Here is a 10619-nt window from a genome sequence, read left to right as displayed (position 1 = left end):
AGGAGGAGGAGAGAGGCCTCGGGAGAAACCAGCCCCGCCCACACCTTGATCTCGGACTTCCAGCCTCCAGAATGAGACACGCTACATTTCTGTTATTTAAGCCTCCAGGTGTGTGATATTTAGTTATGGCCGCCTGTCTGGGTCTGTCTGGGCTGCTATAAGAAAATATCACAGACTGGGGGGCCTATGAACAATAGAAATCTGTTTCTCACAGTTTGGGAGGCTCGGAAGTCCGAAATCGGGGTACCACACGGTGGGGTGAGGGCCCTCTTCCTGGCTCCTAGCCGGCACCTTCTGGCTCTGTCCTCACATGACAGAAGGGACAAGGGTGGTCTCTGCGGTCTCTGTTATAAGGGCACTAACCCCGTTCACGAGGGCTCCATCCTTATGACCTAATGCCCCCCAAAGTCCCCACCTCCTAATACCACCATTTTGGGGCTTAGGTTTCAACATATGAATTTGGGGTGGGGGCAGAAACAGCTGGGTAACGCAGCCCCAGCAGACGAATACACTTATTGAATTTCCTACCAGCCTCCACTTACACCAGATTCCGGAGTTAAGGAGTTTTGTCTGTTTCTCCCTCATCTCATGAAATATTTATGGAGTGAATGAATCTGCCTAATTTTTGGCATTGCTATCCTGGGCTCTATTATGTTGTTGTCTCTATTCTTCTGGCTGTTTAACATATTTTTTCATTAAAAAGATTTTCAAGTGCCCTAGGATGAATGCCCCCGCAGCGGTCTCGGTGGCCTCCTCCGTGCTCGGTGAGCCAGGATCCCGGTGGGCGCAGGTGGCCCGGCGTGTCCCCGCCTCGGCGGCTGCGTTCAGGGAGGTAAATGCAGCTCGTGATTTCACGTGGGGCGCACCTGGCAGGCGGCCCCAGATGTGCCCACACCTGGCAGCTGGACGTTGGCGGAGCGGTTGGGGAGGGGGCCGTCGCCTGGGGTGGGCCACAGTCACGACCAAATAGCCGCCCCCACCATGTCTCCTGGTGGCTGCCTCCCTGGAAGTTTGCAGGCGACAGAAATAAATCAGAACGATAGAGGAGGAGGAGCAGGATTGTGCCAGCACCACCGTCCTGGCCCCCATCCTTACGCAGGGTGGCGCTGTGTTAAAATGTGCTTCCTGGAATGGTCCCTTGATCCAGTCCCCACGCATGTATTGAGCGCCTACTGTGTGCAGGGCAGTGTTCTAGAAACTGAGACTCAGCAGTGAAGAGGGCAGAAAATAATCACCGCCTTGTCCGAGCTGACACTGTAAGTGGCCAGAATGAGAAGAAACATCACAAATACGTCAATTATATAGCAGGTTAGGTTGCAAAGCGATCTGTGCTCTGGGAGAAAACAGAGCGAGGCCGGGGGGGCCTTGGGACGAGGGGTGCTGGGTTTTAGGGTGTAAACACTGCGACCAAGGATGGTTTCAAGCTACCCCGGGGGAGTCACAGAGCGGGAAACTGGGAAGAGATGGGCAGGGCCACGTCATCATATAGAATTTCCACCATGGAGATGCCGGAGGCGTAAGTCACCTCGAAAACGTAGATAATAGTAACCTGCAGTAAATAATTAGGAGGTGATGAGTTTTCAGTTTTTGTCACCTTTGTTTTTATATATTTGTTACGTTTTAAGTCCATATAAGTTAATTTGCAATACTGGCTAAGTTTAACGTCTGGTTGTCAAAAATCCTGAAAATCTAGCAATCAGCCCTTGTAAGCCAGAACACGCGCTCCAGCAAGGCTGCAGGAGGATGCTGAACAAGACTGAGGTCCTGATGTGCAGCAGGGGGCAGGGACCAGAGAAAGGAAAACTCAACCTGTCTGCCTCTTTACTCCGCTCTGCAGCAGAGCACAGCAGGGAGCTCCACGATATGGGGTCCCCAAATCTCTCTCCGTTTCCATCCCCACTTCGTGTTGCCGGTCTTGCTCCTGGAAGATAGATGAGTCCAAGATAAGCTCCTTTCACTTTCTGGATCTGCCCCCCGCCCCGCCAAGATTCCTCTGCTCTCTTGCCCCGTCAATTCTCCCCCAATCCCATACCAAGTCTACCCTTCCTCCCCCGGCTGGCCCCTAAAATCAGGCAAGTTAGGATCCATTCCCACTGCATGGCAGAAAATCCAAAATTATAGCAGCTTAAAGAAGATAGAAGCTACCACACGGATGGACCTTGAGGACATGACGCTCAGTGACATGAGCCAGACACAAAAGGACAGACCCTGTGTGATCCCCTCACAGGAGGCCCCTAGAGGAGTCACATCCACAGAGACAGAAAGTGGATGGTGGGGCCAGGGGCTGGGAGAGGGGGAGTCAGTGTTTCATGGGGACAGAGTCTCAGTTTGGGAAGATGAGAAAGTTTTGGAGACGGATGGTGGGGATGGTTGCACAACAATGTGAATGTGCTTCATGCCACTCAGCTGTGCACCTAAAAGTGGATGAAATGGTATATTTTATGTTTTGTATATTTTACCCCAATTAGAAAAATAATTAAAGAAAACACACAAATATTTAGCTACCAGCACATGCACTGAAGTGGAGGTTTTAACAGTCTTTTTTTTTTTTTTTTTTTTTAAAGATTTTATTTATTCAGTTTTTTCCCCCCAAAGCCCCAGTAGATAGTTGTATGTCATAGGTTCACATCCTTCTAGTTGCTGTATGTGGGACTCGGCCTCGCGTTGGACGGAGAAGTGGTGCCTCGGGGCGCTCCCGGGATCCGAACCCGGGCCGCCAGCATCAGAGCGCACGCACTTAACCGCTAAGCCACGGAGCCGGCCCATGAAGTGGAGGTTTTAATAGCAGAAGATTACATACATAAAACATGGTATGATTCCGCGTCGTGGAATACTATACAGCCATGAAAAATGCTGTCAGGAAATGCATGTCATTAGAATGCAGCTCCGCCAGGGCATGAATTTTTGTCTGTCTTGCTCACTATCGCACCCCCGTGTCCAGAGCAGTACCTGGCACCCCGTGGGCAATCAAAAAATGTCCACCAGCAGGAGATTTTCTACATAAAATGTGGTACCTGTTGAAGAAATGGAAAAATAGTCAAGCCAAGTGCAAAAGAGCAGGTAGCATACCACCTGCATTTCCTCGAGCCCCAAGTGACCACTTTTCCATCATTTTGTGTTTCAGGAATCAGAAAAAGCCTGAACTGTCTTTAACTTAAAGCCACGTGTATGTTTAGGATGGTGTGGGTCTTTGGTTTTTTGTTTTTGCTGTGGAAGAGCTATTATTAAATCAAAGGTGTTCTTTTCCACAACCAAAGGCAGTCAGGAATGGCAGAAATTCAGATATGCGCACAAAAAGGATGGGAGAGAAAAGAAATACTTATAGGTCACCAACAGTTTCGTCTCCGGCTGGGAGACAGTGTGAAGCGTTTTCGTGGTTTTGCTCTCTCGTTTGCTCGTCTGCATTTCCTGATTTGTTTTTTCTTTCTGTAGAGAGCGTATAACATTTGTGCAACAAGAAAGAGAGTAAAAGCCAAGTGCATGCGGTGACATAAAAGATGTCACTGTGTGTCGGGACCTACAGGGCTGTGACTCTGAAGCCAGACAGCCTGGGTTCCAATCCTCACGCCATCGCTTATGAACCGAGAGACTTTCATAGCTGCCTTTGCTTCTAGTCCCCACATTCATGCGTGCTCCCGTTTCTAGAAGAAACTCACCCCACCAAGCCTGTGGGGGGGGATCTGTCCTCGCCCCCTCCCTCCTTCTTCCTCCTTTGTGTGCTTCAAGTCAGGAACTCCATTAACAGGCCCTGAATCCCAGGGAGCCATTTTGGAGTGTGTTCTGGACTAAACATGTGTGTGTCCCCCCAAAATCCGTATGTTAAAGCTCTAACCCCCACGGGATGGTATTAGGAGGTGGGGCCTTTGGGAGATGATTAGGTCACAAGGGTGGGGCCCCCACAATGGGATTCGTGCCCTTATAAGGGGATGAAGGGATCAGAGCTTTCCCTCTCTCCCTCTCTCTCTCTCTCTCTCTCTCTCTCTCTCCCTCCCTCTCTCTCTCCCGCCCTCTCTCTCTCTCTCCCTCTCCCCCCCCACCATGTGGGGACACAGGGAGAAGGCAGCTGTCTGCAAACCAGGAAGAGAGCCCTCAACAGAACCTGACCATGTGGGCACCCCGATCTTGAACTTCTAGCCTCCAGCACTGTGAGAAATAAATGTTTGTTGTTTAAGCCACTATGATGGTTAATTTTATGTGTCCACTTGACTGGGCTAAGAGATGCCCGGATAACAGGTAAAACACTATTTCTGGGTGTGTCTGTAGGGTGTTTCTGGAAGAGGCTGGCATTTGGATCAGTAGACTGAGGAAAGAAGGTCGCCCTCCCCACCGGGGGCATCATACACCCCACTGAGGGCCGAAGAGTGAGTTCTCTCTCTTCTTGAGCTGGCACGTCCATCTTTTCCTGCCCTTGGACATCGGAGCTGCGTGTTCTCGGGCCTCTGGACTTGGACTGAATTACATCACCAGCTGTCCCGGGTCTCCAGTTTGCAGATGGCAGATAACGGGACTTCTCAGCCCCCATAACTGCATAAGCTAATTCCTATAATATTTATCTCCTCTTGGGTACTGTTTCTCTGGCGAACCCTGCCTGATACAGCCACCCAGTCTGTGGTATTTGTTACAGCAGCCCGAGCTGACTAATACAGAGTATTTCCCTAAGATTCATGAAGAAGAACGTCTGTGGAGCCGGGGAGGGCACGCAGGTCAAGGAATCATCCGGAAGGACTTGAAGTCTCAGCTGAGACCTGAAGAAGGCCCACGAGGTAGCCAAGTGAAGAGGTGCAGAACAGTGTTCCAGGAAGAGGGAACAGCATACACGAAGGTCGGGAGGTATAAGAGAACACCATGCGTTTCTTGAACATTCTTGGGCATGCCAACATCCTTCAACTTTCCCATAATTCTCAATAAATCTGGGGCAGGCAGAAGCAAAGTGGAGGCGAGAGAGGGTTGGGGTTAAGGCTTCCCCCAGGACCCCATGCTCAGAAGGGCCCCACACTTGGTTTAATGCTCTGCTGTCCCTGTTGGGAAATCCTTCCTCATTTTTGGACGAGGGGTTCCGTATTTTCCTTTTGCGTTGAGCTCTGCAAATTACGTGGCCGCTGCTGCCTGGGTTCGAATCCCACCCCTGCTTTTTAGTTGCCCTAACGTCCTCGCCCCACCGGTTTTCCCGCCTCTCCTGAGCGCCCCCTGCCGGTCGGCGGCTCGGCCACCCCAAGCGCAAATCAGACCCGACCGTTCGCCCCGCTTCGCCTTCGTTCTCGCTTCTGATTGGCTCCGAGTCGCTCGCGAAGCCTTTTGGGGAATGTAGTCCTTTGGCCTGCGCCTGCGTTTCCCATTGGCTCGAGCACTCTGACAGCCACAGGAAGTACGTAACCAAACCTCCCCGCGTCCCACAAGGCATCGCGATGGCATTGCATGACGGGAATAGTAGTCCTCGCGATGCCAGTTTCCACCGCCATCAGCCGCGATCGGAACGGCAGTTCTCACCATGCACCGTGCTCCCAGTTCGCCGCGGCTGGCCCGCTACCTTCTGGGTGTTGTAGTCTTAACATCTCACCGTTCCTTTGCGGCCCTACGGAGTGGGCCGACTCAGAGGACTACATTTCCCGGCACACTCCCCTTCCTCCAGGGCGCCGGGCCGCGGCAGCCATTTTGTTCCGCCCGAGCGGCCCCTGAGATGGCGGCAGGGGAGACGGTGAAGGTTGCCGCCGGCCCCTCCGGGCTCTAGTCCACCGTCTCCCCGCGCCCCGGCGGCCGGCCCATGGCCTGGCGGAGGCCCGCACCATGGACCTCCGCAGCGCCGTGTACAAGGCGGCCCGCGACGGCAAGCTGCAGCTGCTTCAGAAGCTGCTCAGCGGCCGGAGCCGGGAGGAGCTGGAGGAGCTGACGGGCGAGGTGGCGGGCGAGGGGACGCCGCTGCTCATCGCCGCGCGCTACGGCCACCTGGACGTGGTCGAGTACCTGGTGGACCGGTGCGGCGCGAGCGTGGAGGCGGGCGGCTCGGTGCACTTCGATGGCGAGACCATCGAGGGCGCGCCGCCGCTCTGGGCCGCCTCGGCCGCCGGCCACCTGGACGTGGTGCGGAGCCTGCTGCGCCGCGGGGCCTCGGTGAACCGCACCACGCGCACCAACTCGACGCCGCTGCGCGCCGCCTGCTTCGACGGCCACCTGGAGGTGGTGCGCTACCTGGTGGGCGAGCACCAGGCGGACCTGGAGGTGGCCAACCGGCACGGCCACACGTGCCTCATGATCTCCTGCTACAAGGGCCACCGCGAGATCGCGCGCTACCTGCTGGAGCAGGGCGCCCAGGTGAACCGGCGCAGCGCCAAGGGCAACACGGCCCTGCACGACTGCGCCGAGTCCGGCAGCCTGGAGATCCTGCAGCTGCTGCTGGGCTGCAACGCCCGCATGGAGCGCGACGGCTACGGCATGACCCCGCTGCTGGCGGCCAGCGTGACGGGCCACACCAACATCGTGGAGTACCTCATCCAGGAGCAGCCTGCCGGCGAGGAGGCGGCACCGGCGCTCTCGTGCAGCCGCCCCGGAGGCGCACAGCCCCGGCGCAGCCTCGCCTGCAGCAGCCCCTCCCCGGAGGAGCCTCCTAGCGCCGAATCTTACGAGAGCTGCTGCCCCACCAGTCGGGAGGCGGCCGTGGAAGCCTTGGAGTTGCTGGGAGCCACCTACGTGGATAAGAAGCGGGATCTGCTGGGCGCCATGAAACACTGGAGACGCGCCATGGAGCTGCGGCACCAGGGCGGCGAGTATCTGCCCAAACCAGAGCCCGCGCAGCTGGTCCTGGCCTACGACTATTCCAAGGAGGTCAACACCACCGAGGAATTGGAAGCGCTCATCACCGACCCAGACGAGATGCGTATGCAGGCCCTGTTGATCCGCGAGCGCATCCTGGGTCCGTCTCACCCAGACACTTCGTATTACATCCGTTACCGGGGCGCGGTGTACGCGGACTCCGGCAATTTTGAGCGCTGCATCCGGTTGTGGAAGTACGCCCTGGACATGCAGCAGAACAACCTGGAGCCTCTGAGCCCCATGACTGCCAGCAGCTTCCTGTCCTTTGCCGAACTCTTCTCTTATGTGCTCCAGGACCGTGCGGCTGTGGCCAAGGGCGGCCTGGGCACACAAATCGGCTTTGCAGATCTCATGGGGGTGCTGTGTAAAGGGGTGCGGGAAGTGGAGCGGGCCCTGCAGCTGCCCAAGGAGCCCGGAGACTCAGCCCAGTTCACCAAGGCCCTGGCCATCATCCTCCACCTGCTCTATCTGTTGGAGAAAGTAGAATGCACACCCGACCAGGAGCACCTAAAGCACCAGACCGTCTACCGGCTGCTCAAGTGTGCCCCCCGGGGCAAGAACGGCTTCACCCCCTTGCACATGGCCGTGGACAAGGAGACCAAGAACGTGGGCCGCTACCCAGTGGGTATATTCCCCTCCCTCCAGGTGGTCAAGGTCCTGCTCGACTGTGGGGCAGACCCAGACAGCCGGGACTTTGACAACAACACCCCGCTGCACATCGCGGCCCAGAACAACTGTCCGGTGATCATGAACGCCCTGATCGCAGCGGGGGCCCACATGGACGCCACCAATGCCTTCAAGAAGACGGCTTACGAGCTGCTAGATGAGAAGCTGCTGGCCAAAAGTACCATTCAGCCCTTCAACTACATCACCCTGCAGTGCCTTGCGGCCCGCGCCCTGGACAAAAACAAGGTCCCCTACAAGGGCTTCATCCCTGAGGAGCTGGAGGCTTTCATCGAGCTGCACTGACAGGGTCCTGAAGGGGGAAACCGGGAGGGGTGTAGCCCACACTGGTCCTCGCCCTCTCTCGGTGATGTGTCAGGTGGCATAAAACAGGAGAAGGGCTCTCCTGCCTCCACGGCCCTTCCTCTCTGCAGAGAGAGGGAAAGGAGTTAGCAAGCTGTTGGTGCTAGAAGCCTTCAGGATCTCATGCTCGGGAAACTGTCTTTCTCCAGGAGCACGCGCTCATCCTTAATTGGGAGAAGCCGCATGACCTTCCACGCATCCCATCTGCCTGGGTTTTGGAGAATTTTGCCTTCTTACCTAGAGGCAGAGGGATTGAAGCCATTGCCTTCCTCCCCTACTAGAAACGAGAAGAAGCTGAGAATGGAGTCTGTCCTCCTTCGCCCCTTACATGGCTGGATAAACCCAGCCACCGAATGCAGTGTTGGGACTGGGGCCTCCCAAGGTGGAAAGTTGGAGGCTCAAGAAGCCAGACCAGCTCTCACTTCTTCCAGCACCGTTGTGCCCGGCTCTCTCCCTCGTTGCCGTGGTCACAGCCGTGTGGGCAGGGCTCTCTGCCCAGGGCAGCCTGCCACTTACATAGCTTTCAGCTGGTTTGGTGTTCTGTTTACTTGATAAGTGGGCAGGTTACAGGCATTGCACAGGAGTCCTGAGGCCTTGCTGCCATATTTTTCTTTTTAAAGAATTTTGTCAGGTTTAAGCTAATTTCACATAGCGAGGGTTTGTTGTGCCTGAGATGGCTAAAGCCATCAGGAGTGAGCTTTATTGCGTGAAGAATCTGGTGAGGGAGGTACAAGTCCGTAGTACCGGTCCCTAAAACACAGGTGACTACATTTCTTGAAACTTCACCTGGGCCTCCCAACTTCCCATTCTCGTTAGAAAGAGGAGAATTTTTCCAAACAAGGATCAGGCCAAACACCAAAGGAGCCGGGCTTGATGCCAGTTTCCCACAGAGCTAGCATGATTGGTTTGGGGTTTGGTTCGCACAGTCTCTAAGTTAAAACCGCAGGCTGCTTCAGCCTCGCACGTCGCTTACAAGTGCACGGTTTCGCGTTGGCGTATCCAACCCAAGTGGCTGTAGCCACTTTTCTTTAGCTGCTCAAGGACCCGAATCCAGGTCTTCCTGAGAAGAGCCCAAGGACAAGGTTAACTCAATAACTGAGCTAGATGGGACAGCGAATGTGGAGAACAGGGTTTTGACTAAGATGGTACAAGGTCTTGGTTTCCCGTCACTCGGGTATAAAGGGCCCAGGCTGGAGAACCTGTCACGGTGAGATTTCCCCCCGGAGTGATCCTTCGTTGGCCCTGGCAGGCTGCAGGAGACTGTTCTCGGCCTGCTTGGAGAGCCACGAATAGCAGAAGGGGCTGGAGGCAGCTGCCCCCACAGCTCAGGAGGAGGGTCACGTTCAGGACGGCGGCATTCACACCCCACGCCTCTCACACAGCCTCACCGAGTGGCAGCCACCCAGAGGCCCTCTGAGGCCACAGTGGGTCCCCGGATGTCCCGCTGTCGGAGGAAACTAGGTCTCGTTTGGATTTGCAGTGTTAGTTAGGACGTTATTTATTTACAAGACCAGGTTTTACCTCCCATCGAGGCGGGAACGCAGGCACTGTCCCTTCCAAAGCACGGAATAAAGCAATGAGGCGGTTTAAATGGTGAGTTTTGGCGCCGATGTTTAAGTCGTTAAAGAGACGCCATTCAAAGAGAGCGCCTGACAGTTCCTTGCTGGGGTGGGCGGGGGAGAGGGCAGCAAGGGGGCGCTGGCGAGTGTGAGAGGCGGTGGTGCTGGTCCACAGAAGGGACCAGCTCTCGGGCCGCCGTCTCTAACTGGAGGAGTTTGTCTATGTGCTGAGGCTTTGTGTCCAAAAATGCCATATTACTGCATTAAAAAAAAAAAGTGAAAACCACGGACTTAGTCCACACCCTGGTTTTGCAGTAGGGTCACCACGGAAAGGTGGCGGCTTGCCGCTCCTGGAAGGCGAGGAAGGGCTAGGGGAACAGACAGGCGCCCTGACTGAGCCTGGCTCCGGGCGAGACACAGCGTTGGAGCCAGTCGGGCACCCTGGCCCAAGAGGTCTCTCCGTGACCTTGGTGGGTTTCCGGGGGCTGGTTCAGGCTTGAGAGGAAAACCCGGCCCCCTTTTCCTTTGTCCCGCCATCAGGCTTGTGAGATTCTAGTTTTCTTCACTGCAGCACACACTGCTCCCCAGAAGCCCCGGGCGTGTTCCGAGGGGTAAGGATTGAGCCGTTATACCCAAGGCTGATGTTGGAAGGTCTCCACCTCCTGGTTTCACTGGGGACCCAACACCTCTTAACAGCCGACACCCACTCAGCCACAGTGTGAACGGATCCTTGCCTCCAAGGAGTGGAGTTTGAATCAGCAGATGCCCTCAGAGTGGTCTCCCGGGAGACACGTAACACTAGCCAGCATTTATTGAGCCCTTACTGTATGCTGGCACCATTCTGCGTGCTTACATGGGCCGCCTCACTTGCTGCTCACAGCAGCTTGGTAAAATAGGCATTATTATTATCCCTATTTTGTGAGTGGGGAAAACTGAGGCCATTAAGAGGTGTCATGAGACTCACCAAAGAGGAAAACTGATCTGAGCCACATGCTTGCTTTACAAGCTCACACCTGTGAATTGTGGCTTTAGCCTCAGGCTTCCCGGTGAAAGCCATCTTAAAACAAAGCTCGGGTGGGTTTCAAGTGAGGGTTGATCCAGCAGATCAGAACTCTTAAGAACAACCTGGTTCCTGGGGACAGTCCCGAGACAGCAGCCAGCAGAATGGAAGGCATCACTCTCTGCCAGCGCAACTGAGTCCTGAGCTTCCGTCAGATTGGACCAGTC

General features: G+C 55.3%; 1 protein-coding gene across 1 annotated transcript; it reads left to right on the top strand.

Moving 5' to 3' along the window:
- The first annotated feature begins 5495 nt into the window (after positions 1–5495).
- Positions 5496–9430, top strand: FEM1A (fem-1 homolog A). Its single transcript, XM_004441285.3, has one exon. It carries the CDS (start codon positions 5785–5787, stop codon positions 7774–7776), a length of 1992 nt encoding a protein of 663 aa, XP_004441342.1. The 5' UTR covers positions 5496–5784; the 3' UTR covers positions 7777–9430.
- The last annotated feature ends 1189 nt before the right edge of the window (positions 9431–10619 follow it).

Source organism: Ceratotherium simum, chromosome 39, assembly GCF_057802395.1.
Source record: "Ceratotherium simum simum isolate JZ-2026a chromosome 39, ASM5780239v1, whole genome shotgun sequence".
NCBI classification, from domain to species: domain Eukaryota; kingdom Metazoa; phylum Chordata; class Mammalia; order Perissodactyla; family Rhinocerotidae; genus Ceratotherium; species Ceratotherium simum.
Note: the sequence above shows the minus strand (reverse complement) of the source record. Positions and strands in the feature narration are given on the sequence as shown.

Excerpts from the sequence above, each read along its gene's own strand:
- FEM1A (XM_004441285.3), top strand. The coding sequence starts at position 5,785 with ATGGACCTCCGCAGCGCCGTGTACAAGGCGGCCCGCGACGGCAAGCTG.